General features: G+C 47.7%; 1 protein-coding gene across 1 annotated transcript in view; it reads left to right on the forward strand.

The window, feature by feature from the left end:
- The first annotated feature begins 2,841 nt into the window (after nucleotides 1–2,841).
- Nucleotides 2,842–27,366, forward strand: part of SEPTIN5 (septin 5) — a 42,925-nt gene continuing 18,400 nt past the window's right edge. The window contains exons 1-2 of the mRNA XM_051634461.1: nucleotides 2,842–2,956; nucleotides 3,091–3,101. Of these exons, the coding sequence (XP_051490421.1) occupies nucleotides 2,914–2,956; nucleotides 3,091–3,101 (54 nt within the window). The 5' untranslated portion in view covers nucleotides 2,842–2,913. The remainder of the gene's footprint in view (nucleotides 2,957–3,090; nucleotides 3,102–27,366) is intronic.

The raw sequence follows: 27,366 nt of genomic DNA on the forward strand, positions 1-27,366 counted from the left end.
TTCTGGGTTGGTTTTTGTTGGTTTTTGGACTTTGGCTTTTTAAGCTCATCTATGAAATGTTGTGGTGGTCTTGTGCATGGTGCATATTCAAAGGAATCATGATAGTTACCCTGGAAATGATAGTGTTTTCTAGAATTCGTCTACATACAAACTGCTTTGATTTCACCTCAAAACAACTTCAAAAGTGTTTTAACTGGAAGTTAGGTAGCAAGACTTTGCATCCACCTTTTTTTTTTCCTAAAGTTCATTAGGCACCTGACATCTTTTAGGTGGGAAAATACTTTGGAAATTGATCACACACCTTAATTTATAAATTCACGAATGTTGCTGTTTCCTTTATGTCATTACTGAATGCATGCTTCTCTTCTGCATGCTTTTGTAGCCTTGCCTGTATAGAAGTGGAAATAATTTTGCAAATATGGGATTGAGACACTTTGTCTTCTGTACTAAGTTGGGGTGTCTTCCATGTAATGATTAGCCCTAATTTTGCTGTTAAGGAGTGTTTAATTGGAATAGGATTAACAAACAATTTGCTTTACAGGGATGCATATTTGACTTATGTTTGGACTTGAACTGCATAAAATGGACATTGTTGTTATCTCAGTGGCTGCTATAAGTTGAAAGAAGAGATTTGTGTTCATACAAGTTATCTTCAGCTTTTATGAATATTTCAATTGTAAATATGTCTGTCAAGAGGGCCAAGGTGATAAATTTAACGGTAAACATTTTCTTATTAATTGTGTGCCATTTTGTGCACATTTCTTGTTGTTTTTCTTTCATAATTTTGCATCATATTTTGCAGCCTTCTTAATGATATGCTGTCTACTTGTGCTTGCTGAAGTCAGGACAACACCCCTCCTGAGAAACCAAAATTTTGGTTACATACCTGAGTTACGTGCTGGATTAGCTCTCTGAACAAAGGTAATAAATACAAAAGGTTCACCTTTCAAAGCAAACTAGGACAATAGGGAAACAGCCTTTTAAAAGCATCTGGTCTTTATTAAAACCAGAGCTTTTTCCCCCTCCCTCTTTTCAAAGCAGGGCACCTAAAGTCACTGTCACAGTTCTTGTGCATGAAGCCTCAGTGAACAGATTTTCACTAGCAGATACTGATTATTGATTGATAGATTCTGCCTCCTTACTTGTGAATTCTAGCTGGAGCTTTTTGGCTCAAAATGTGAGACATTTAGATAGTAGTCCAAGAAGGGCTTGCAGTACTTCTCTTACCAGACCTGACTCCTTTCCTTTCAGTGTAGGCTTAGTTTTTGTGCCTCTTACCACTTGTTCGATGCCTGATAATAATCTTCATTTATATTTTAACTTGCTTGTGTTAAAATATTTCACAACTTAGTGGGGGGACATAAATTTGTTAAGACAATTCTTTGATACTGTGAAGATCTTTGGAGAGAGGCCTCTGGCTAAAGCCTCCTTTCTGACCTTCCATTTCCACTCCATCTGTGTTGGCAATGCCAGGGCCATGGAAGATAAGTCCTTTTTCCTGAATTTTACCCTGGCCTTCTCTGGGCTGACACTTCCCAGCACTGAGACAGAGTCTCCACATGTAATTGGTTGAACAACTGTTCAGCAAGATCAAGGATCAGGTTGTTGCAGTCCTTTTAGTCTTCATTATATTTAAAATGCTCTGGCAGATGATAAAAGAACTTATGAAAGGTTGATTGGTTTGTTGGTGCCTTTAATTGTGGTGTAGAGTCTGTAGTGGTATATGGCTCTCTAACATTGAAAAACAAATGAATATTCTGACAATTACATGATAATTTTTTCTGATGCTTTGAATCAATGGCTTAAAGTGAGCTCAGGATGAGTTAATGGGTTTTTAAAATGTATGTGCCCGAGATTGTCAGTTTCTGGTCTTGAAAGTGTCTCCTTGCTTTGATATGAGAGATGTTTCGAATGAGAAGATGGAAGAAAGGGCAAGATAAATTCTGTGATGACTTGAAGGATTTGAGAAGTTAGTACTGTGGCGTCTGTGCCTGTTTTGTTCCAGGGCAGGGGAGTGTCCTTGTGTAGCCATCACCATGCCAAGCTTATTCTGTCCTGTGTTCAGAAGAGTTTCAACTCTGATTATTTACTTGTCCTTGAAATGTGGAAGACCTAGAATCATAGGGGTTGGGAGGGACCTGTGAAGACATAACCCTTCCCTGCAGCTGTGGAAGCTGTGGAAAGATCTGTGTGTCCTTAGGCTTCGTATCCCCTTCTCCTTGATCCTTTACTGTTGAGTTCCTATGAGCTGTTCTTAAATCATGTGCTACTACTGCCTTTGGAGTGTTTAAAATGCTTTTGAGTTCCCTCTTGCCTTTCCTTTAAAAGTTACACTGGAAGCTTTTACCTAAAATAACTTTTTATATCACCTCTTTAAAATATTTTAATAGGAACAGAGCACACATTCCTGCTTTGCACAGGCAGCATGGTTGCAGTATGATTCAGGACTTCCCACTGTATTTTGAGATACTAAATCTGGAAACACACTTCCTATTTATTCCATTTGTTCGCCTTTTTTTTTTTTTTCTAAATTATTCCTTTGAATGGTGTATTCCTCCTTTCTATTGGAGAGTAGGGAGCACTTCCGATTTTAGTGTTGAAGCCTTCAGCGAGGTGTACACAGCCGTGGGTCTGGGTGGCTCCGGGGACAATACTCGGGTACCTTAGATGCTCCCTGCTGGGGTCCCCCCCCCCTCCCTGCAGCCCCCGGGGGTCCCCCCCCCCTCCCTGCAGCCCCCGGCCCGGCTGTCTCGGGGCGGGCGGAGGCGGGCGGCGGGGCGGGCTCCCGGGATGGGCGGCCCCGGGGCGGCCCCGGCCCCTCCACGGCGGCGCCGGGGCGGCCCTCGCCGCGCACACACCCGCTCTCACACGCTGCTGTTGTCGGCTGGGGAAGGCAGGGCGGCCGGCGGCACCATGAGCACCGGCATGCGGTACAAGAGCAAGCTGGTCAACCCAGGTGAGGCGGCGGCGACGCGCGGCCGCTCCGCCCCGCGGCCCGTCGCATCCCTCCCGCCTCACTCTCTCCTTCTTTTCTCTCCCCGTTGCCGGCTGCCGCCGCGGGCATCCCTCCCTCGCCGATCTGCCCTGCAGAGGAGAAGCAGGTAGGTGGGTTCCCCCGCCGGCCTCGGCTCGGTGCAGCCCCGGCCGTGCTGCGGCAATGGGTGGTGTCCTGCTACCTGGGCACGGCGGCGGTTCGGCCCGCGCCTTGGCATGCTGGCCGTTGTTTAGCTGGATTCATCCTGGAAATGGGTGCTTTGTCTTCTTCGCTACCCTGGGTTTTGGGTTGGCTTGCTTCTTTTTCAGTGCCTTTGGGTGTGTCGAGTAGGTTCGGATGGAGAAAGGCAGCGCAGGGGCTGGCAAAAGCGTTTCAGCATGAGGAGCACGTCTCCCCATCACTGGCAGTGCAGATGCGCAGGCACAGCCCCGGTCCTGCCACTCGCCACTCCTTGTTGGTGTGGCAGATCAACACCTCGCAGGCGGCCAGGATTTGGGCGTTAGGGAACATCTGTTTTGCTTTGCAAAGCAGATAGCTATTTGGAGACATGCCTTTGAGTCCTGGAGAGAGAGAGAGGGGGGTGATGCAATCAGATGACATCGACAGGTTTTTTTGTTTGGTATTTGGAGGGGCACAGGGTGTCTGACAGGAAGAGGAATCTTTCTCTGCTAAGCTTGAATGTCTAGGTAAGGGGCTATCAGCAGAGTCCTGCATGTTCCTTCATCATAATGTAAGCAATGCCTACTGTATATGGAAGAGCTGTTGTGTCTCGTGAGGGAAGTGATGGAGGTGATGGTTAACACAGCAAGGCAGTGAAATGGGCCCCTGCAGCAAGAAGTTCACCCATTCTCAGCATGGATTGCACCTGCCTTTCAGTCCAGATTTTCTCTGTTAGGGGCTCTGATTCCTTAACCAGCAAACACCTTACCTGCCAAAACAGTGGTATTGCACAGCCCTTCTGGGCCACAGAAAAGCAAACTAGTGTAGTAGCAGCTTGGGCATTCACCTGGCCACTGCAGGAGATGGCATTTCCTTGTATAATGCAGACTTAGCCACCCTGAAAAGACACCTGTGCATTTTGTGAGCTGCTGATTGCAGTGATGGGAGGAACAAAGTAAACCCAGGGTTGACAGGATTGTAGGGTTTTGCTAATATTTTGTAATTAATTTTGAGTATTGCTGTTAATTCTTGTTTTATATGTGAAGGGAAACAATCCAGAATGTGTTTTGAAATTGTAGAAAATTTGGTGTAAGCTGTGAACTGGAGATGAGCTTTGTGAACCCCCCGAAACGTGCCGTTCTTGAGTACATTTGTTTTTAAATAAAGAGGAAGCAGGTTATGTATAAGGCACCTTTTCTGTTCATTCCCCAGGGGAAGAAAGTGATGTAGAGATCAGAGTAGTCTGTTGTAGATATTATCGTAGTTCCTGAAGGCCTTTGTCACACTGCATAGGCAAGAGTGGGCTGGAGTCTGTACCCCAGAGTTTGTGTCTGCAGGAGAGTGTTCTCCTGGGGCAAAGGAGGTCTTTCCTCAAATGTGTAGGTGTGTGCATGTTTATCCCCTTATCTTATGCTGAGAGCGTAGAGTGGGTCTTGCATGACAGAGCACAGTTCATTATGAATTTCTGCCAGCCATGTTACTTGTGGATGGTGGAGGGAAACCAAGCTGTGAATACAAAGCAATCTGTTAAAATTGAAGTGAACATGCAAAACCACAAATGATCTTTACTTAGCATCCTTTGAGAGCAGGGGTTTTTTTCCTGTGGCACCTTGTTCCAATTGACTCATATCTGACAGCAGGTAACAATTTAAAAGGATTACTAAAGCTGTGATTCTTGCCCAAACTAATTTTCCAAAATTTATTCTAAGAGCTATTTTTCTTATAAATAGTTGGGAAAAGAAGTGAATGTCTGGGAGGGCAGTACAACAGATGGCATGTAAGTAGGGTACCCTTCAGTAAAACCTTAATATTGATGACTTGCTGGGTCCAATACATGGAACAATGTGGTGTCAAAGAATGTGTCTCCGTCTTTCTTCATAATGTAGTCAGGGCTGATGCATTGTCTGGGTCCAGAAGACTTTTATTTTCAGGTTAGACTCCTATTTCCTACCATTTATGAAAATAATATAATGGTAGATTCTCAGCTTCTCTGATTTCCAAGGAATAACCTCTTAAATGGTCTATTTGACACTGAGCTCATGTGCCATTGAAGTCAGTGAGGTTTGATACTGGTCTCTGTGGGCAGATAGATCATCCAGCTTCCCAAGGGGAAGGGTTGTGGTTTAAGACCGTACACTGAAAGGAACCATTTTCTGGCCCAAAGTTTGCCTAGCGAGACCAAGCTCCTCAGTCTTATTATACTGCATTTCAGCACCTCTTAAAGAGGGATGGTTTATCTCCTAGCAAAGTCATATATTGCTGGAGTGCTCAGAGGGATTCTCGTGGAGAAGGTGGGTGGACAAATGAAGCGATGACCAATGTCCCATGTGCAGAGGAATTGGCCTCATGTAAGGGAAACCTAGCAATTTGTTGAAAGAATATTGACTTGAGAACCTTACAGGGCAAGCGCAGTGAACAGATGTTCTGCCAAAGCCTAAAGTGTTGCTGTGGGAGGAGTACAGGTGAAACATCCCAAATACCTAGTTAAACTGGAGTCTCCTGCACACTCCCACAGAACATGCTTCCTTGCTCATGTTGTTGGTGTGTGTTTGTTTGGGGTGTTACCTTGCTCTGTCTCTGAAGCTGGCTCCTGTTCACTCAGGTCCATGTCTCTAATGTTCTTTGAAGTTATTCTTTTTAAATCAGGAGGATGGGAACTTCTCCTTCACAAGTTGATCTCTCCCCACCCCATCAACTTGCAAAGTTGTTTGGGTGTGGAAGCAGAGACTATCTGGTGGATCCAGTTCTTTCAGTGGGTTGGAATTACATACAGGGCTGTGCCTTTTTCAGCTTGGTCCTTTTTTCTACTTCAGCATACTGTGAGGTGGTCTGCTTGTCAGTAAAAATATATATGGTGGGGTAGTGCATACAGAGAAGGTGCTGTGGTAAAGGTATTCTGGCTGGAACAATGGTTTCAGTGCAGTTCTAGGCATTGAGAACGCCTGAATGCACTGCATTTTTGTCTCAGTTTTTGAGAATCTGGGGTTTAGATCTTAAAAATGTGCTGTCAAAACTCCTCTGTTTTCTTCTTAGAAAAAGGAAAGAAGCTAAGTTTTCCATTGTTCCTGGAAGAGTATATATTACAAGAGCAGATATGACTTCCTTCTAAAATGGCAACTGTGCCAACATAAGGAATCATTTTAAAGTCAACCTTCAACCTTAGTCTCACCTATCACTGACTGATAGATGGAAATCCCTCAATTAACAGTAATGTGTGCCACAGGCATCTGCTGGTGACAAAGAGCAGATTAAGAGTACAGAGGAGTGGAGCTTCCTGTATCTTGAGCTGGTTTAGGATGACCTTAATGTGATCAGTGATTTCTGTGTAGATACCTAATGGTGAAAATTGATTAGCTGCATTTTGTGAAATATGTGATGAAAAGTATCACATGAGAGAGAGAGGTTTCCTTGTACAGTTGTACAATGAAGACTGGGTCTTTACAGAATCCCCTCAAAGGCTGTGCTGGAGCAGCTTGGAGGATTTGTACCTGTGTTGTATGTTTTCAGCATTTACATCTTTCATCTAACTATTTTCTTTAAATTAGCAATTCTAGTGATCTTTTGACTCGGGGAAAGTTCTTTCTCATGCCTGTGCTTGAGCAGAAAAGTAAGGAACCTGGAAGGCAAACAGAGTACCACTGACTTGCTTTTTTAATTTTCTCTGAGTTAAACCAATTATTTTATAGTTGCCATTATTTGAGTCATTGGGAGTGGCAATATGAACCTGTGCTCCTGTGCTGTTTGTTGTGCTCTGTATCAATTCAGACAGGGTGGTGAGGGTGTTTTCACTAGGAAAAAGCAAAATTATGTTTGCAGCTGGTGAGTGGGATATTTCCCCACAGCTGGATAGTCTCTCACTCTGTCATAGATCACCCTGGGTGAGGCTGTTTCTCTTTCACTCCCCATGTTAATGTTTCTTCCAACTTCAGTGTTTTCCAACCCTGGTCTTGCATCCTGGCTACTGAGATGTGCCTGCCAGAAAGGGAGTAGCAAATTAGTCACAGAGTCTGGAGGTAAATACTGGAAACACTCTTAAAGCAGCACATTGCTGCTTGTTTTTCTGATGTCCCAGTGTATCTTGGCCAGACATAGCATAGGAGTGGAAGCTTTTACTTCTCTGTAAAAAAGCCTTCTGTGGTTTGTTAATTTTTTTTGGCTGATTTCAAAAGACAACCCTGGTCCCTTATCCTCAAACTGAGCAAGGGCTCAGTGCTCAGAACAGTCTGTCAGAAGTTGGGTGGGACTGTAGCATGTCAAGAGGTTCAGCCCTGCCTGTCCTTCTGCTGTGCATCTGTCTAAACAGTCCTACTGCAGGAGGCCCCTGTGTTGCATGGATGGGCTATTCTGGGCTGGGGAGGGAAGTCCATTCTGAGCACTGACTTTTTGGGGGGCTTTTTTCCCCTTCTTTGGCTGCTTGGCTTCTTGGAAAAGGAGGTCAGCACACGGGCTGCATGGTGAAAAAGAACTGCTGGAGAGCTGGACACAGAATTTGCCTCCTGCTGTTGCTGATGTCTCTCTTCAATTATTTATGCTCCAAATGGGTAAAATGGTCGTTAGTGCAGGGCAGGGGAGAGGTTCAGCCCTCTCAGTGTGAGTAGCAATCTGCAGTTTATGAAAAGGAGAAGTAGGCATTTCCTGCACAGGGATTTTTGTCCCTTGAATTTCCACGAACTGCTCAGCTACTTGGGTGAGTCTCCAAAATTCTGTTCTTCTATGAGTTGTGCAGGGCTGTTTCAGGCATGTTAGCCAAATGTGTAAGTGCAACAGCTGATGTGTCCTGATCCTGGCCGATGCTAATGAAGTAAGAGCAACCTTCATTTAACCCCAGGAGATACTTGTGACACTTGCTGAGCAGCCTTGCAGCCTGCTGAGGCATTACAACAGGTAGCTCATGACTGCACAGGTGTAAATGTTGCTGCCTTCTGAATGAAGGAGAAACCCAATCCCTGGATGCTTTTAGTCTTCAAAGTCACGGAGTCTCTTACAACCTCTTAACATTCTCAGAAATTATACTGGCTTCACAGGGATGCCATTCTTCATTTGATTGTTCTATCAATAAATGTAAGGGGATTGTGATAGTTCCCTGCAAAGTTCAGGAAAGGCCAAGTCTAGAGAGAGGAGCAGCTGGTGGAGTTCAGTATTGTCCATATTGCCCACCCTCAGTTTCAGTCTTAAATTGCTGTTCGTTAAATACTCAATAAAATGGACACCTTGGCAATCCAGGGGAGATTTCACCTTCAGCCAGCTGATTGCTCACTGTGCCAGGCCACGCTGGGTCCCTGCTGTGTATCTTTAGAGCTTTGTCAAATTAAAATGTTCAGGGAGTTTCCCAAGCGGCTTTGGGACACCCCACTGCCCACAGCAGTGGCTCCTATAACCCTGCTGCAGCTGCTGTTCCGATGTGCTGAAACCAAGCCTGAAGAGCTCTGTGCTGTCTTCAATACTTCAAGCACTTCTTGCTGAGATACTATTGGCTGAGCCAAGACCGTTCCTTTCCCATTGTTTCTTTTCCAGTTCAAGTGGCTTCCTTGTTACTTTTTTCCTGGATAGCAGAGCATGAACTGGAGGGCACCGTCTTTGCTTACTTGTACAGTTTTCTTGCCTTTGTCCCTTTCTTGTCCAAGGCAGAGATTTCCCTGAGACAGTGAAACCACACAGAATAATCCTCTAATACTCATGAAGGAAACGTGGTATCTCTGATACATTGTGCGACTTCAGGTTTTTGCGAAGTGTTTGCAAGTTGTTTTGTAGCGAACTGAAATAATTGCCATATGGGCTGGATTTGGTCTGCGTGTTACGTGTGTGTCTACAGTGTGGTAAGCCTTGAAGTGCAGGAAAAAAATGTTTGTCTGCTGTTACACATTCCTTTTCTCCCAGAGAATTGTCCCCGGAGCTGTGAAGAGGGTTGTAGTCATCTTGTTCCCACAAGGGCGTTCAGGAGCTGGATTTGTAAGTGGTACATCAGAAGAGCTGGGATCAGATTCCAGAAGACGTGCTGCTCATCAGTATGGGTGCTGCTGTTTATCCACCACTTGGGATTGCAGTAACATTGTTTGAAAGGAAGGGTGGAGGGGTTTGTGTGTGCAATGCTACCCCACAGGGGCTGGGCTGCAAACTGGGAGAGATCTTTTGCTCCTGACTCAAGTAGGGGTCCTTTGTTTTAAGGGCTGAATGGATAAGATTCCTAATTCCTTCTCTCTTATGTCTGCGCATTTCCAGTGCATTAACTGAAATCTGTTACAACCTGCTAACATTCAGCTCTAGACTGCTGTGCCTTCGTCTGTCACTCCCAGTCCCTACCCTTGTGGCTGGGAGAAGAGCCTGTGGATGGCTGCAGGGACTGTCATGCTAATGAGCAAAGCCTGGCAAAGTGTTGGCCAAGAGCTGAGGAGGAAGTGAAACCCTGCACAAGCATCTGCAAGGGTGTAATGCCAAGAGGGGGAGGAGAATTGTTTTGTTTTGGGCTTCAGCACAACTGTCCACTCCTGAAGTCAAAGGAAACAGAGAAGTTGAGGCTGAAGTTCAGCTTTAGAAGCACAGTGCAGGGATTGCCTGACACAGACCTCCCTGGATGCAGCTGTGCAGCCTTCTGATTGCATCAGCCTGGTGCTATGGCAGTGAGGGCTGAGGCAGGCTCAGGGCTGCTGCTCAGAACTGTAGCGTGCTGTGGGTCTTTGTCAGCCTGGGCCTCTGTGGGGTGTGAGCCTGGTGTAGTTGGAAGTCAGTTGGAGGTGGGAAACCCTTAACTGAAGTTAACTATGTTTTTTTTGCTCACCTCTTAAATTTGGGCAGTTTCTCTGCACTAGCTGACAGCAGTAACAGCTGGTGCCAGGACCAAAGGGCTCCCTGAAGGTGTCTGGGGGTAGAGGAGCAGTGTGGTGGCTGACCATCCCCATGTGCCGCTGCGGTGCCCGTCCTGTGCCACTGCTGATAGCCAAGGAGCAGGAGAGCTGAGGTCCTTTACTTGCCAGCTTTGTTCAGCTCAGCTCTTTGCTCTTCCTGGGAACTTTGGGAGTGCCCTGTTTGTTTTGAACCTTGTTATCAAGTGTGTCCAGGGTGTGTGTCTGGAGCTGGGATGGCCTGTCTCTGCCTGACCCCTTCCCGGGGCAGCTGGTGCCGTTTTCCCAGAATGACTCCTGGCAGAGGAAGCAGGAGCTGGGAGTGCAGGCTGAGCAAATAAACCACAGGATCACGAGTGCTAGCTCCTGGAGACTGGCCACAGGGAGTGAGTCTGTCCCACTGACCTCTGGACATTCACAGCGCAGAAGCAAGGGGGAAGGAAAAAAATCCACTCGTATAGCTTGTGTGAAAAGAGGCTGCAAGGGCTTGACATCTTCCTTTTGTTTTCTGTGAGGCAGAGCCCATGGTGGTACAGATGTGGTCTGGGCTCTGGTGGCTGTTTCATTTTTCCTTGCAGACCCCTGGTGCTTGGAGCTGTGTGAACATGCTTGAGAGCACAGACCAGGCCTTGTACTGCTTTAGTTTGTATTGCAATTATTTTTAAGATGACTTCCCAGGCAAGTAATTTAGTTTTCAGGCTTTTGTCATGTCTTCTGGCTATTTCCTTTGTGTGGGAACTATTCTAATCCTGCCTGCCACACTGAGCTCATTCTTGCTGTGATATGTACACACATGTAGTCTCTTTAGGTCCTGCAGTCTTATATCCACTTTTATTTTCAAATAAATTACATACTACATTAATTATATATTTGAGTGAAATATGAGTCACAAAGACATCTGTGTGCCCTACATATATGGTCCCCCTGGCTCTGCTTTCTTTTTAGTTTAAAGCTCTTCTGAGTCTCTGCATCGGGTATTAAGTGATATGAAATCCTGGAAATGCAGATAAGCAGTATTGGAAATGTTCATCTGGACCAATAGTTACTTGCCTCTGCCCAAGACCTGCTGTAAAAAATGTCAGGGAGGTTTATGGCTTTTAGGATTCTATAGATTCTCAGAGGTTCCTGCTGCTCAAAGGTGCTGGTGCCAGCTGGGATCAGATAGTGATGGAAGAAGCGTCACAGCCTCCAGGAGCTGGTGCTTGTCCTATTTTGTAGGCATTGGGCTGAATCAAAGCAGTGGGGGTTAAATGCCAAGTGATGCAGCTGGCCTGCAGCAAAGCCTTGCTGCTGTGACTGCAAGAGTGTGTCATCAGGACAGCAGCAGAGATGCTGTCTGAGATGATCTGTCTCCTGGTCGCTGTGTTTACAGTCCCAACGCTGCGTAGATGGTTTCTGTGATGCAGGCAGAGCAGAGCTCTGGAGCCCTGAGCTGGAGCATGCAGAAGGGAAACTGCTCATGTCTTGCTCTCAAGATTAAGACCTTTTGCTGCTTGTCTGCTTACTTCAAAGAGCTCTCCTCCCTTTTAAAGGAGCCCTTGGAAGAACATGTATTTATGAGGGAAGTGGGTATCAGAAAGGTCAGTTATTTAACGTGGCTTGGTGCTTTTACTGGGCAGTTAGTTTATGCACATGCTTGGGAATGACTCCAGGTCCACTGAGCAGCTGAACACTCTGGATCTGCTCTACTCTACCAGCAGCCTTGGAGCTGACACTTCAAAAGCTCAGACCAGGCACATTTTCTGTTTGCACCCCATCCTGATACATTGATCTGTTTGGTATCCTGCTAACTGAGCAGCAGCAGTGTGTCCTCTTGTCACAGAACCTCCTCTGCCCTGTGCCACAGCGCTCAGCTCACACTTGGGAGTGTGCCTTGGCAGAGTGAGAGATGATGAAGGTTGTATTTTCCTTTTCCAGTAATACTTAGATTTCACTGTATAAACTGTTCCCCTGGGAGCAGAGCCTATTCCACTGTATACACAAGATCCTTAGAGTTGGATTTTAAAGGTGAAAGCACCCACTTCCAAACTGCAGGCTGCTACAGCACTCAGCTTGCACCAGGTTCACAGCATTTGACTTCACAGCAATTTAAATAAACCAGAAGTGACTGGATGGAGCCCAGTGCTGCTGTTCCTCAGTGCCTGCTCTGTTCAGCCTATTGATCCTCAAACAGAAGGAAAGGCTGGGTGCCATCTCATAGCTGTGTGATGGCATTATTTTCAGCAGCTCTCATTAATGTTAGTGAAGGCCTTTCTTTGAGGTGGTAGAGCTGGTCCTCAGCAGCTGCTCAGAGGCTCTGGCCAGTGCCAGGCATTCTGCTGCCTAGTTTGAATGGCCAATGTCATCTGAACATCTCCCTGCTCCTCCCGTGGTTGTGCTGTCATGGGCAGGTGTCAGTCAATAGAAGAATTGTTCTCTTGGTAAACAAGTACTGGTGTTATTGGAGCTGCCCTTCATGTAGCAGCAGCAGTTCAGTGTGTGCATGGGGTTACTAATGAGGGATATCATGGGGCTTGTTAGTCTGAAAGCTTAATGAACCATCTTATGTTTCTTTGCAAAGTGTGTGGATGCTTCTTCACATGTGTTGTTCTTGCTGCATCTTGCACTTAGGCGTGTTTGGTACTGAAGTGTGTCCCTGCAAGGCAGAGCTCTCAGCATGGAGGACCTGGATCCCATCTATTGTGGCATTAATAGCACTGGATGTCCAGGAAGCGTCTGGGTGAGACTCCTGCTCTTGCTTCCCCAGACACATTGTGTAAACCCAAGGGCTGAGCTTGTGTGGCTAGAGTGAATCTGTATTGGGCACCCAGAGACTGCCCCTTGGGGTTTAGTGCTTTCCCTTCATGACAAATCACTCTTTCTTCCTTATTTTTAAAAAAATAAAACAATTAGGGTATCCACCCACCTCTTGGCTGGCATCCTGCAGTAATGGGCCAGCATGTGTTTTCTCCAGTGGAGGAAAGCAGGTCTTACTGTGGATTTGTGAGGCAATGGTTTATAAACAATCCTGAAGAGAAATAGTTTTCCCTGCTTATGGCAGAATTACGTCAGGGAAGTCCCATCAAAATTTCTTAAAGCTGGGCCATGAATCTGGCCTGATGCTGTAGATTTGTCACATACATTTGGAATAGTGTGTTCCAGAGGTGTGCAGGGGAGGGACCATATTACCTTTGTGATTGTAAAAACGGACCTCCTCAGTCCTGGCCCTGCTCCTCAGCACAGCAGGTTGGAAATCTTCATGTTAAAGATTTTTTTTCTTTTCCTTCTTATCCCCCTGAGGCTGGAGATAAAAAGGGAAAGGACTTGACTTTGTATATTCTGAGAACACATGAGGCTACTGCAAGCCATGGGGAGAGCCATGTGGGGGGCAGAACCATGTCTCTGGGTTAAACTGGTTTGTGGAGGAGGGCTGCTGAGTCTGGCCAGTACAGTGTGACATTTTATCGTGGCTGTGAGGGGATGGCACATTTCTGACAGGCCTGTGAGGGGCAGTGAGTGGGATTCCACAGCAAAACATGACTGGAGAGTAATTACCAGAAAATAAATCCCAAGAGATCTCTGGCCAGTCAGAGCCTGAGCTGGGAGGCCAAGAAAATTCCTCCCTGTTCTGCAAGTGACATCGCTTTGGGATTTGCTTGGAGATGGCTGGCTAGCTTTGGATTTTTAAAAAACACAAAGGTTTGAATTCGTGCTGTGCTGCAGGTCCCAATAACTATTCATGGGTACCTAATCTTGTTTTGCACCCCGTTCTCCTAGAAGTACCATAAGTGACAAGTTACTCTTAGCCTGCGATGGCTGTCACTTGACCTGACATTGCATGGGAGTGCTGGCTCTCTGTTAACCTGCTGATGAGCTGAGTGTTCCTCATCCTGCCAAAATCTTCCTTCTTACCTATCTGGCTGTTTCTGTTTCCTTTGGGTTGCCTCGTAGGAAAGCACAATCTAGCAAATGCAATTTTTCTACTCCATTGCTTCCAAGTTCTTTCAAACATTGGGTATTGCTGTGGTATTGTGTGTCCAACAACCACAGGATTTACGGTCAAATGACTTTCTGTCTTGTCTAATACCTTCTTTACTCCACTTTCATTACTCTGACTTCCAGAAATCCATTATAATCATTTCAAAGGTGACATTTCCATGAACTCTGCGCTTCCAGGACCTGCTATGTTAATATTTCCCGTTTTATATCCCTTGTACTTTATCGTTCTTCTTTTTTTAGATGGAGCCCAGAAAGAAATGGATGAAATCAACAATACCCTCCAGAAATCCACAAGATCAAGTTTACAATTAGCTGTTCCTGCATAAATGGGTTGCTTTTAACAGTTTTGCTACAGGGCAAGTAGAGATTGTATTGATGACTGTTTGGATAAACTTTATAGTGGAAATCAAGACTGAAATAGCAGCAAGATCAGTGTCACAGCAATGTTATCTGCAAAGAACAGATGTTATCAAGTTGTTCAGTGGATTAGTTCTGTCCCTGATGTAGTGGCATTAGTTACTCAACTTTGGGTGCAAAACTTCTGTGATTGCTTTCTCACTCCGTTTTTCAGGGGAGAAATTGTTATCTTAAGGTGAAAAGATTTTAGGAGGAGTGGGGAAATACAATCTAAAGTGAGTGTCCTTTAATGACCCTCTGCAAGGTCTAGGGCTCTGATCTCTGTCTTCTGCAATCCAGTTGTGTGCTAAGGTTTGTTCCTAAGGCTGTGATTTTTTGATGAGGAGAGAGGAAAATGGCACTCTGTAGTCTGGTAGGAAATATCGTCCCCAAGAGTATGCCAGGCCAATACCAGCATTCCAGGTCTGACCTGGTCAGACTGGGTTGCCTGACCCCACTGTAGTTCATACTGAATTATCACTGGTGAAATCTGTCAAAATGGCAGAGTTGGGTTGTAAACCCCATGCCTTTAAGTAAGAACATAACAGCAGCTCTGATGTTCTATTTCATAGTGCTAAGCTCAGTGGGGCCTTGTGGCATGATGACAGGCTCACTGGGTGTTGGTGTGATGGTATCTAGGAAGCCCTCTCCTGGGCCACAACCCTACAGTTTCATGTTGTGCCAGCCCAGAACTGTGGGCTGTCCCTGCCCCAAATTAAGCAATCCTGCTTGCAGTGCCTCTGAGACTGTCAGCATATTCTGGATTAACCAAGGAGCTGACATGTTCCTCTGGTCCAGGTTAGTGGTGCAGAGATGAAAGACAATAGGGTGAAACCTCAGCTTTTCCACAAAGGCCACTGTGCAGTGTACTTTCTTTAAAGGCAAATTTTTTTAGGCATTTTGCAATAATACAAACCAAGGGCCAGGTTTCTTTATATATGGATAAAAGTGTCCCAAGGCATTTGAAACTGAGAGGACCTAGCCACCTCCTCTGTTTGCCAAGTTGGATTCTGGTGAGCAGTCTTGCCACTGTTCTCCCCCACCATCATCCAGGCTTATTGCAGTTGCTGGATAGCAAGAGCTCTCCCCATCTCCATGAGCAGGCTGTTGCAGAGGAATTTACACACCTGGTGCCAGGCTTACAGTTGCCTTTCAAGTGCTGTGATGCATGGATTAGGTCCAGGAAAGGGGCTAGCAAAGGAAAATAACTGGGAAAATACTGCAGGAGGTAAGTTCTAGACTGCTCTGAATGGCCCTTCTATCATTGTCTCAAAAAAAAAAAATCAGTAGGAGCTGTAGCTCTGAAAATGGCTTGGAAAGGATCACAGCTGTCCTCAGGAGTGACAAACTCATTACCGTTTTGGTTTCTTTATTGGAACTGAAACTTATACAATGCTGCTTCTTTTTAAGGGACTTTGGCAGAGATTTTCCATTGTGGATTAGTGTTTTTTACATCTCATCCTATTTTGTTTCTTTTGAAAACTGTCCTCTTTATCCTCCTCCAAACTCTTCCTTAAATCCCTCCTGTGTGTACTTTACAGGAGTTAGCTAGTGGGTGGTCACTGTCTATCACACTTACTGTGCTGCTTTCTGACTGATCTGTGTCCCTGTTTTCCTGTGTGCTTCTGATTGCAATCCCTATGGGGCTCAGAATGCCTTTGTGCCCTGCTTCAGAGCCCTGCACGTTGGGATGTTCCTTCCCAGTATGTGGAGCTGATTGCAATCCACTCCCTGGATGACAAATCTGGGGATGAAGAGCTAGGCAGTGCTTTACCCTCAGGCTGGATGCTTCTGCATTCCATGTGCTGCATCCTCTCTGGTTCACTGGACTCATCACAGCATGAAAAGCTCATGCAGGCTTTGCTATTGCGGACCTCTTACCTTTTGCAGTGTTGATAATGAGGCCATTCTTGCCTGGTTGAACTCCTCCTGTGCCCTGCTTTTTCTGGATGTGCCAGTGACAACAAGGGTGGCAGGGTAAAGAATTTGACAGAAGTGCAATGAAGCAGCTCTTTGTTATAGTAAGAACATCTGTTAGGACTGGGCTCCCTGCAGTTTGGGAATGGGTGCTTTCACCTTTAAAATCCAACTCTAAGGATCCTGTGTATACAGTGGAATAGGGGAACTGCTCCCAGGGGAACAGTTTATACAGTGAAACCTAAGTATTACTGGAAAAGGAAAATACAACCTTCATCTCTCACTCTGCCAAGGCACACTGGTGTCATTAATGTCTGTGGAATTCCTTTGCATAGAGGAAGCCTGGTTTGCCTGGGAAGAGAGGTTTTTCTTGAATTAGGTTATTTTCTGTCGCTTTGAATATACTAATGATTTCACATAATCTCTTTCATATCCTCAAATCTTGCTGTCTAGAATATCCAACAGTCCCTCAGCAGATCTTTGCAGCCTATAGTACTGGAAAATACAGGGTATAGTTTTGTATGTTTACCTGTATCTTACCTCTGAGTTCCTCAAATACAGTACAGTCAAAGTCTACAGCTGCCCTGAGTGCAGCCTTTGCTTTCATTCTGAATGGCCTTTATCTGTGTATTGAGCCTTTTTTTGTTTGTTTGTTTTTTTAAGCCACAACATAAAACCAAGAACATATATGAAGACTCTGTGGGAGCATGAGAGTGTGCCTGCTCTCACTTGCAGGATTATTCATGTAGGGCTGTTTGTGGACAAAGTGCAGCTGAGTACTGGAAAAGTGTGCTGCTAACTGCAAGCAGGAGTCTCCTACAAACAGTGCTGGAGAGGGGGTTTTGGGACAGAGAATGTGGCTCAGAGCCAGAAGGTAGCATGCCCGGTGTTGCTTTGGTCAGTTTCTTCTGTGGCACACATGAGTCCAAGGCCACAAGCATAGGCTACAGTTTGATTTGGTCTAAACAGCATATGGATTGCATCAGCTGTCATTGCTGACAAAATGGCCCCATCCAGTAGCTGCCCTTGCAATGAGACTGGCAGTTCTGGAAAGGACCCACAAAACCTCAGTGCTTGCCTGTGTAGAGAAGAATCTGGGGTGAGGGGAAAAAAGCATCACCATGTAGGAGGAAACTGTGGCAGTGATGCATCTTGGCCATTAGTGCTGGAGGCAATGCTGGATGCTGTGGTTGGGTTAGTGCTTCCAAGAATGAGACACTGATTTATCTGTGGTCAGTGTGTTTTTAAAATTATGTTACTAAGCTGTCAGTGAGGTTTCTACTGGCCAAGCCACTGTAAGGCTCTTTTCCTTGGGACTCCCCTGTGCTGGTGACCTGAATTTCCATCCTTGTTCAGCCTGCTTCCTTAGGCATTGGGTTATGTATCACCTGATCCAGGGGAGAGAATCCTGCTGCCGTCTTGGCTGGTGTGGCCACCTGGACAGTGGAGAATGGGGCTGTGCTAGAAAGGCCACAGGGCTGTGGTGTTGGTGCTCAGTGCTGTGTGGGTAGGATCCTTTGCCAGTACAAAGCATTTCCAACACTGTGTGCCTGGGAAGGAAGAGTTGTGCTGTTGTAGCGCAAGCATTTGAAGGCCAGCAGTTGGAGCTGGGCACAAGGTGGAGTGGCATGGGTGAGCTGGTTCAAGAGCACTGAGCTGCAGTTTCTCCCCACTGCTCTGCTGGGATTGGATTTGGGAAGCCCAGCATAGTTCTGCACAGCTTGTGCCATGCCCTGCTATTAACTCAAAGCAGTTCCTGCCAGGTTTGTTCTTGCAGAGGATGGAGGGAGGGTGGAGGGTTTGATGGCAGCTGATGGAGAGGCAGAGATTAATGAAGTGTTGAGCTCTTAATGAGGAACATGCTCTGATGATTTGGGTTTCCCTCTCCACCCATCCCGCTCTTATTAATCTGTGGTACAGTCTTGAGAACAGCTTGAGAAGGGAAGTGATTTCAGATTGGAGGTGACCTCATCAGTCTCCAGCTCTGAGGTGGAGCCACGAGGGGCTGAGGCCTCAGGGAGAGCCCTGTGCTTCCTTCTCAGCAGAGTGCTCTTGGCCTGTATAGGGTAGGATCTCACCCCACACGCCTTCTGTAGGCTGCCGGTCTCCCAAATGTGGGTACTGGTGAGATGCAGCCTGCAGACAGAGCAGAGTCCAAAAAACACAATTGGACAAGAGAGCTTTCTGGAAACAGCACATAGTAGAGCAGACTCCTGAGGAAAAGTTGAGGCCTCCACTGCAGGGTGCTGGGAGACATGCTCAGTGCAGTTGTGTGTTGGTGCTGAAGGTATATGCTTGGATGGAAGAGTCCCTGCTGGGATCTTTGTATCTGAGGGCCCTATGGATCAGTGGAAAAGCAGGCAAAGCCCTCCCCAGAGGCTTTGCTTTCTAGGTGCAGAGATGTCAGTGGGAGTGCTGAGGATCTGGAGTGTGGGGTGGGAGCCAGCTGGGGTGTTGGCTCCAGGTCCCAGGCAGTGATGGGGAGCTTGGGAGACCACAGGCTAATGCTGTTTGCAGAAACTACCAGAGAATTCTTCTGACATGGCAAAGGGCCCTTCTTCCTCTTGCCTTGATGCCTGCTATTCTGATATGGCCAAGATTTTCTCTTGCACAGTTGGAGCCTGGAGTCTTTGGACTCCGCTGGTGTCCAGCTAGCCTGGCTCCAGCCTGGCTCCACCCTGGCCCCTGGCTACAGGAGCTGATCTGCCAGGCACAGCTCTGGACTTCAGTCCAGTAAGGACAGCTTCCAAGTGCTGTCTCGCAAGCTGTGTGGGGGTGTCCAGCCACTTCCTCTTGAGTCCAGTTGCCTTCTGGCCCAAGCTCAAGCTGAAGAGATGCCTGGCTGTGGCAGTCTGGGAGTGGGAAAATAAAAGCAGTCTTTTCTCATGTCGCTGTGGCTGGGGAGGAAACTCTGTAGCTGGGTAGGCAGTATTGGAGGGGGTAAGTTCACTGGAAGAATTTGCTTTTCTCTTGGCCTCATCCCAGGTGGTATCAAGACTTGCTTGGAGATAAGTCCCCTCCCACTACTGCTAAATTGGAAGAGTTTAACCATTTGTGGAATCTAGCAAGAGACTTCCCCCAACCTTCCTGCCCCTTTTCCCTTTTGCCCTGGGAGCAGAAACTGGCAACAGGTCCCATCATGACTGAGTGATAGTGGGGACAAGAGTTTACAGACTCATTTTCGTCCTTTCTGCCTCAGTTTTCTCCATGCCTGTTTGTGATAGAAGAATCTGAAAGTGTGTGGACAAGCAGGGATTTTGAACAAACATGTTCCTTTTGTCCCCTCTGCTTAGCATCCACAGCTGTGTCCATGATACTGAAATGCAGTGGCAGGTGACTGTGGCTGACTGGGGGACAGAGGAGTTCTGCCATGTGTGTGAGAAAGAGTTTGGGTTAGTGGACCCCTGAGGGAGGGTGGTGCTGCTGTCAGTGGTGAAGGACATGTGGTGCCCATGCTCACTGCTTGGCATGGCTTGGACCTCGACAGTCTCCTGCCATCTGTGGCCTCCTGTGTGTGAGCCCCAGCAGCATCCCAGAAAGGGGCCATTGAGCTCTGAGTCCTGCCTGTTGCTGGAGACAGAGGGCACAATAAAGATGATGAGTCCGGGCAGCAGCCTGGGATGGGCTTGTGTGTTGGGATCAAATGAGCCTTTGTAGCAGGTGCTGCCTTCAGCAGGAGGTTCGTCAGTTCTGGAGCTGGGATGCTAATGCAGGGCTCTGTGCCCAGCCCCGCTGCACTGCTCTGCTCTGGCCTCCCCCCTGTTCAGGGCTAACCAGCAGTGTGGTGGCAGGGTTGCTAGTTCTTCCTATGCTGTGGGTGGTCTTTGCAACAGGTCCTGCTCACCCAAGCACAGCTCTGCTTGGTGGGCTGAGTAGCTGCAGGAGGTCAGACTCTCCTGGCCTCTCACGTCCTGGTGTTCAGCCTGGCTGCTCTGTGCCATGTGTGTGGCCTGAAGCTGTGTGTGTTCCCTGTAGTGCAGGAAGTCCCCATAGCAGCTTCAGGTTGACTGGGACAGGGCTGTAATGGACCCAGGATGGCAATGTCAGTATACCCTGGGCTTTAAGGAGAAGTATCGTTTGGGAAGAGTCACTAAGACTGAGTGAGATTGCTTGGCAATATGTGACAGCAAAGCAAAGTCAGACTGAAGAAGTGAGGGAGGCTCCTGTGTTTGTGTTGTGACACTAGAGGTGCTCATTACAGGATGATACACTCTAGAGAAAGCTGCCTTTTCTGACTTTTGGGAATGGACTTGAGGTCTCTCCCCTACCCACTCTCCCTTCTCTGGTTCCAGTGTCAGTGGGCCCTGGTGCAGAGCTCCATGTGTCTGTGCCTGCTGAGTGGTTCAGAGCTGCCCCCTCCAGAGCCCTGTGGTTGGTGGTGGGGTATGCAAAACCACAGATGGGCTAAGAAGCTTGTAATGGGTTTGGGGCAGTAGGACAAGATCATGTTGGGAAGGATCCCCTTTGTGATGCTGTGTAGGATGCTCCAGATTTTTCACTTTGTGGCAGTTTTGTCCAGCTGCTGTCCATACTGCCACTGCAGTATCACAGTGTGCTGCTGCTGCATTTGGTTCATGGTATGTCCCAGTATTTCATCCTTTCTCACCCAGCAGCACTGTTCTACAGGACAAATCTGTTCAGCTTTCTGCAAGTAAGACTGAAGATTTTGTTGGGAAGAAAAGGAGAACTTAAATGTTCTGCTGCTCTCTGCTATGGTTGTAAATGCACTACAGGCACCAGCTCTTCCAAAGGGAGGAGTCACTGAGGGGAATTACAGGGCCTGGGGGCAGGCTGAGAGGAGCACAGCTCTCTTCTGGCTCTGAAAAACACTGTGTACTCAGAGAGGAAGCAGCAACCACAAGAAAAGGGTAGTTGCTGAACTCAAATTGCCAAGAATTAAGCAATCTGTTTCAAAGCATGAAACATGAAATGTTGAGCAAGAGAACTGTTCTCTCTTCTGAGGCAGGTGAGACTGGTAAAACAAGGTGACAGAGTCCTACAGTTCAGCTGTCAGGCAGGGCCAATACTTCTTTAGCCCTCCCTACACAGGGTGTCCCTCATTTTTCTTCCTTCCCTCTTCCTGATACTGTTTTCAGAAGCCACCTAGACACTCCCATGCCACATGCTGCCATTTTTATCTCTGCTGTCAGCTCTGTGCTTCTGTGCTGGCTAGGACTGACTGACATGCACTGCTGTCAAATCTTGGTCTTTTTTGGGGGCAGGTGGGAATGTGGTTGCCCCAGGTGGCATATATGTGAAAATGAGCACATAAAAATCGAGTTTAGGTGAAGATTGCTCTGTGCAGCGTGATCTCTGCAGGACCCTCATATAGAAAAAGAAAAAGGGCATGGTGGGTGCTGATTCTGGGATCCTGGCTTACCAGTGGCAGGTTCTTTTTGGCTTTGTAGTGAGCAGAACAAGAGATGTGGGAACAGCTTAGTCAGCATCTGCTGTGGTGGCATAGAGAGCAGTAAGTTGGTGCAGTTGTGCTGTCCCATTAGGAAAAAGCTCTCTGTTTCTGCAGGGAAGTGGCTCAGTGGGTAGGTGTATGAAGGAGTTTGATAACAAAACCAAAGTGGGAGGGCTGCAGTGCCTCCCAGGTGTGTACTTTGCACAGAGGGAGGTACTAGGTTGCTATGGGGAAGGTGAGTTCAGATTGTCTGTCCCAGCCAGCTGGCTGTTCAGTCCCTGTGTGCCCAGGAGAGCCAAGTCTTTCTGGAGTCCTTTGCTCTGTAGCTGTTCCTGTGAGCCAGCATCTTAAGTGGAAACAGATGTCATCACCTCAGTGGTGAGCAGGAATCTCTCACTGCTGCAAAACTGCTAATGAAGTTTGGGGCTGGACTGGTGCAGCCAGAGGCTGCTGTGCTGACAGGGCAGGCTGGAGGCTGCACTGGGCCTGCTGGCACCTCTGCCACAGAGCCCTGCCATTGCTGTGAGCCGGGTGTTCATCTGGGTGCCACAGAGCTATCAGGACCTGTTGGACCTGTCAGTGTCCAACAGTCTTGGTAAATAATCCATATAGGCATCCTTACTGTGAGTTCTAGACCTTGCATATCCCACCTGCATTAATGGAAGGGCAGAGGAAGCTCTTGGGTATTCAGCACAATCTCTGCTAAGACTCTGAGCCAGATACTTCTCCATCCAAAGGGGTTTTTGCTTTGTTTCACTACAAACTCAGATTAACTATTCTGATTTTTTTTTCTCCCCTACTGGTCAGCAGCTCTGATAAGGAGAAGCAACACTCAGCAGTTACTGATTATTACTCTTAAGCTTGAAATAAACTTCTCTTTGACACCACAACTTGGTTTAGATATTCAGTGAAGTTTTCTCCCATAATCACAGCATATAAATGTGACTCTCCAGTCAGGCTGCAGGGCACAGAGAAGTGGTGAGTTGTGCAGCAGAGGTGTAACCAGGCTTGGTGTTTGCTGGAGCAAGTAGGTGGAGGACAAGGGGAGAGAAAGGTGTTGGAGAGCATCTTTTGCTTCCCTTTTTGATTATTCTGATGGCATTCTCCCAGGCCATGGCCTTGGTATCTGTACTGGCAGGATACAGGGAGCTGGTGTGAATGCTGGATGGCTGCACAGCCATAGGGAACTGGGGAGCAGTCCTGGTCCTCAGCCTCTCTGTTGGCCTGAGCTGCACAAGCCTTCAGCTGTAAAAATATTTGACAAAGTGTAGGACTATCACAGCCATTCACTGCCTTGCAGCCCTTACCTTTTCTTTTTCTTTCATGCAGCAAACTGCCAGGCTTTGTATCTGCCTGGCTGGTCCCACAGCTGTGTTGGTGGCCCACAGCCCAGCTATGTTGGGGACCTCTGGGTCAGCAAGGCTGTGATGTCCTTCAGGAACACAGCACCATGTTGCTGCTGTGCAACAGCAGTTCACGTCTGCTGTGGTCCCTGGTGTGCAGGGTGTGCCAGGCCCTGTAAGCCTGGCCAGGCCACAAATGGTGGAAGAGACACCCACTGCTCAATGGCTGCAGTGTCTCAGGCCTCGTGGCCTTCGAGCTTGCCAGCGGTGCAGCTGGGTAGTGTTCCATCCAGTGCTTGGTGGGCAGCCAGCAATGGGCTGGCATGGATCTGGGGGGAGAGAGTCAGCCACAAGCTCTTGAAATCTTCCAAAAGTCTTTTCAAAGCCTCCTCCATGGGCCGGGCAGCAGTTTGTTTTTTGAAGTTAGCAGGAACTGCTCAGCCCAGGCAGCAATGCAGAGCTTCTGGAAGTCTCAATGGTTTGCTTCAAAGGGCTGAGACCCACAGTGCTCTGCACAGGCTCAGGACATTGTCTGCCTCAGAACACAGTATGTTATAGGGTACAAGAGGTCAGAATTGACAGATTGTCTCTGAAAACCTCAGTCTGTGTATCTCCTGTGAGGGGTGATCTGTGGGAGTGCCATAAATCCCAGCAGGACAATTCTTCCTCTTCTGTCCTCTGTCAGGTGGAGATAGTGTCTCTGCATCTCTGCAGGTCCTGGTGATGCTTTTGAAAACATCAGGGCCTTAGGAACCAGCACAGCTTCCCAGAGACCCACTGCCTGTTGGCAGGGGAGAAGGATAGATGTCTTACATGCTCATTGAGGATCTGTGTGGATACTTCATCTGGACACGTGCTCCTGTGACAGAGACAGCTCTGTGGTGGTTTACCCAGATTTCATGGTTGCTGTCTCCTCCTTGGGTTTTGTCTCCTGCAGGAGAGTGTTATGATCTTTTTTGAGAGCATCTCACACCCTTGCTGATAATCAGGTGTGCTTTTTTTAGTCCCTCTCCAAAAGGAGTGTTTTGCACCACAGCTCATAAATTGAGGTGTGCTGCAACCCAAGTGCAGCCAATGGCTTATTCCTGCTGATTAGCTAATTGCTTCCAGTTGCCAACAATGTCACTCATTTTAATCACATGCATGTTCTCTGTCATTTGGAGAGATGGGACAGGGAGGGTGCAGGTTTGGGAGGGAAAGCCATGTTTGCCAGACTGAAAAGGGCAAATGTTTCTGCAGCGAAATGCTCAAACTGTTGCACAGTTCACTCTGCTGTTTAAATTGAACCAAGGGAAGGAAGGGAGCAGAATTTCCCTCTGGCTAATGCTGCTGTATCATGCAGGGCTGTGAGGGAACTGCCAGCTAGAGAAACCATCAGGAGGAAAAAGGAAATGGAAAAGGAATCTAATTATGCATCTGCAAAGACAGACACTAGTCCCGATGCGGGGCCCAGCCCTGCGCAGACTGTGGAAAGCAATGTTTCTACAGATTGGTTGCATGGCGGGACTGGGAAATGGGCTCTGAGGGGTCCCCTCTGGGATGGGAGGTGGTTGAGCACAAGTCATGGGGAGCTGGGTAAGACTGGAAGCCACGTAGCTGCGTTTGTCAGGGATACTGCCCCATGCCAGGCTCTGAGGGCAGCACTTTGCAGCTGGGTATGGCTGTGTCACATCTTGGTGGAGGTGGAGCATGGGTAGAGCTGGGCAGGTAGGGAGGAAGGTAGATGCTTGGCACCCTCTTCGCAGGCTCCTCTTGGTCACGTTGGCTGCTGATGCAAGCTCAAGGGTGAGGGAAGGAGGGTGGAGGTCCCTGGGGGCCTTTGCCATCTCAAGGAGCATGTGCAAGGGCTGTGCTTCATGTTACTGCGGAGTGACTGCATGGGGACAGCTGGCAGCAGGGAGGGAGGGTGAGAGAGTAGAGCCTAGGATACTGAGCACTGCATGGAAACTTGCATGACCCCCTGGGAAGGATGAGATGCCCCTCTCTCCTTGTCATGAAAAGCAGTAATCTGTCTGGCCTTGAAGGTGCAGTCTGCAGAGCTTTTCAGGGTTATTTCTCACAGGCCGGGGCTAGCTTTCCTGTCCTTGGGTGCTTCCCAGGACTGAAGATTGCTTTAGAGTGCTGCCTTTTTTCTCCTTGACTAATGGAATTAAAAATTATCTGGTGAGCTAAGAGTAGGCTCATTCTCTTCTCTTTTGGGCATCAGCTACTCCTGCAGCTAATTGTAGCTGGGAGACCCACACAGATGTTGGGAGCTCTCCCAAGACAGCTGGCTTGTGTTCTCCCAGCATTGTTTATAAGGAGCCTTCTGGGAAGACAGTAGGTTTAAGAAAGATCTCCTCGCACAGGTGGGGGTATCCATAAGACAGGTGTACTGGGGATGAACCAGGAGCATCCCTGCTTGGATGGATTATCCATTTTCATTTTTATTTGCCCACTGCCTCGCACTTCATGGTCTGTGCTCAGTGTGCTGTTTGCATATGTGGGGCCGCAGCCTTGACTGCCTTTCCCTGTGATGCCCTCAGACCAGCCCCGCTGGACCAGGCGTGAGTGTGTCACGCTGCTCAGAGTCCATGATGTTCTCTCCCATCCAGGATACAGCCTCTTTGGTAGACAGGCCTGATTCTGCATCCCTTACTCACATGAGCAGTCGTCTCTATTTCAATGGGACTACTCGGTGAGTAAGGATCGCAGGATTGGGACCACTACCTATAACTTTAAAGTGGACCTCCTGCAGGAACCTGTCCCTAACCTTTTGCTGTTCATGTATGTTAATATGCATCAAGAGCATCCAAAACTGCTGATGCTCTTGTCATTTGGATGGAGAACCTGTGAGTTGGAGAAGCAGTGCCCTTCCATTTCTGAGCATAAATCACCATTCTTTTCCTCTCTCTCCCTCCAAAGGGCTTCCAGCACAGCCAGCTTCTGTGCTGGGGAGCCATGTGCACCTGCTTGTCTCCCAAGCATTCCTGTTCCTGGTTTCCTGGGGCAGGCAGGGCTCTGCTCTGCCTCCCTCTGGTATTCCCAGCTCTAGCTATGTGATGAGAGGCAGGGAATCTGTTTAAGCCTGATTTGTGCTGCTGAGCTAGAGGATGAAGCAGAGAGTACTGCTGAGAGGCTGCTGCAGACCTTCCCACAATGCCTGGTTTGGCTAAATTTGGAAGCCTCTGTCCTTTGCAAAGGATTTGAATGCATTTGCAGTTGGAGGTGCCAGTACCTGCGACCCTGTGTGAAGCAGAAGCAAAAAGGGTCACAGGTTTGATCTGCAAATCGATTTCTACCTGGCCCTGGCCAGGGGGAGCCACAGTGGGACCTTCCAGCCTCTTGGGATCTGCTCTTCCATGGGCCAGCTTCTCCCTCACGTGGAACATATTGGTACAGCACCAGAGAAGGTCTGGCTGGAAGTGACTCCTCCTGTGTTCCTGTGGAGAGGAGAGCAGCCCGGCGTTTTGTGGAAGAGTTCCAGCCAGCTGCACATTTGCCCAATTTACATTTTTCAGATTATCCTAAATGATGAGCAGAGGAACTGGGTGTGACAAGAGCTGTGAACTTGCTAAACAAGAAGGAGGCAATTTATGGTTGTTGGTCCCTTGACAGGGCTGGAAGTGGAGGCATCGCGTGAGTCACACAGTGCCTCTTGGGAATCATGAGGCGCTTAAAGTGGAAGTGGGGAGCACAGATACCTTTAAAATGGAATGTGGTAGCTTTCTGGAGAGATTGTGACAAAGCTGCAGTGATCCTTGAGCGGAAATAAAAGCTTGACCTGTGGGGTAGGTAAAAGATAGGAAGGAGATTTGGTTGCTGTGTTGATTGTGCTTATGGCAATATATGTACAGGAGATTAATCCTGTTCTTTGGGATTTCTGCAGTGTTGGTCTGGTTTCTTGCTTCTCCCTGAACATGAAAGGATGAAACCTGGCTGAAGTGTCAGGGCTCTGCTGCTTTTGTGAACTGCTTACCTAGAGCTTTGTTTGCAAGGTCAAGGTTAAATTAATCATCGGAGTTTAGATCAGCAAGGCAAAGTTTCTTGAGTCAGGTCAGCAGGAACATCAGGGTGTGTGCAGCACTGCTGGTGATGGAGCAGTGGGGTCCAAACCTTGTGACACTCAAGAAGTTTCACCTCTTCAGAGTCAGCACTGTGTTTTCATGCAGTGTGAAAGGAAGCAGGAGGAAAAGGTGGGAACCATGCCATGGAGTTTTCTAGCTGTGTACCCACAAGGAAATTATCTGCAGCTCCTCAGTCTCCATTACGCTGGTTCAAGCTGGGAATAGGCTGCTTGACCCATGCCAGATTTACTGCCTGCTGCTGCTCCTGATCCACTTCAGCAAA

This window comes from Apus apus, chromosome 16 (genome assembly GCF_020740795.1).
Source record: "Apus apus isolate bApuApu2 chromosome 16, bApuApu2.pri.cur, whole genome shotgun sequence".
NCBI classification, from domain to species: Eukaryota; Metazoa; Chordata; class Aves; order Apodiformes; family Apodidae; genus Apus; species Apus apus.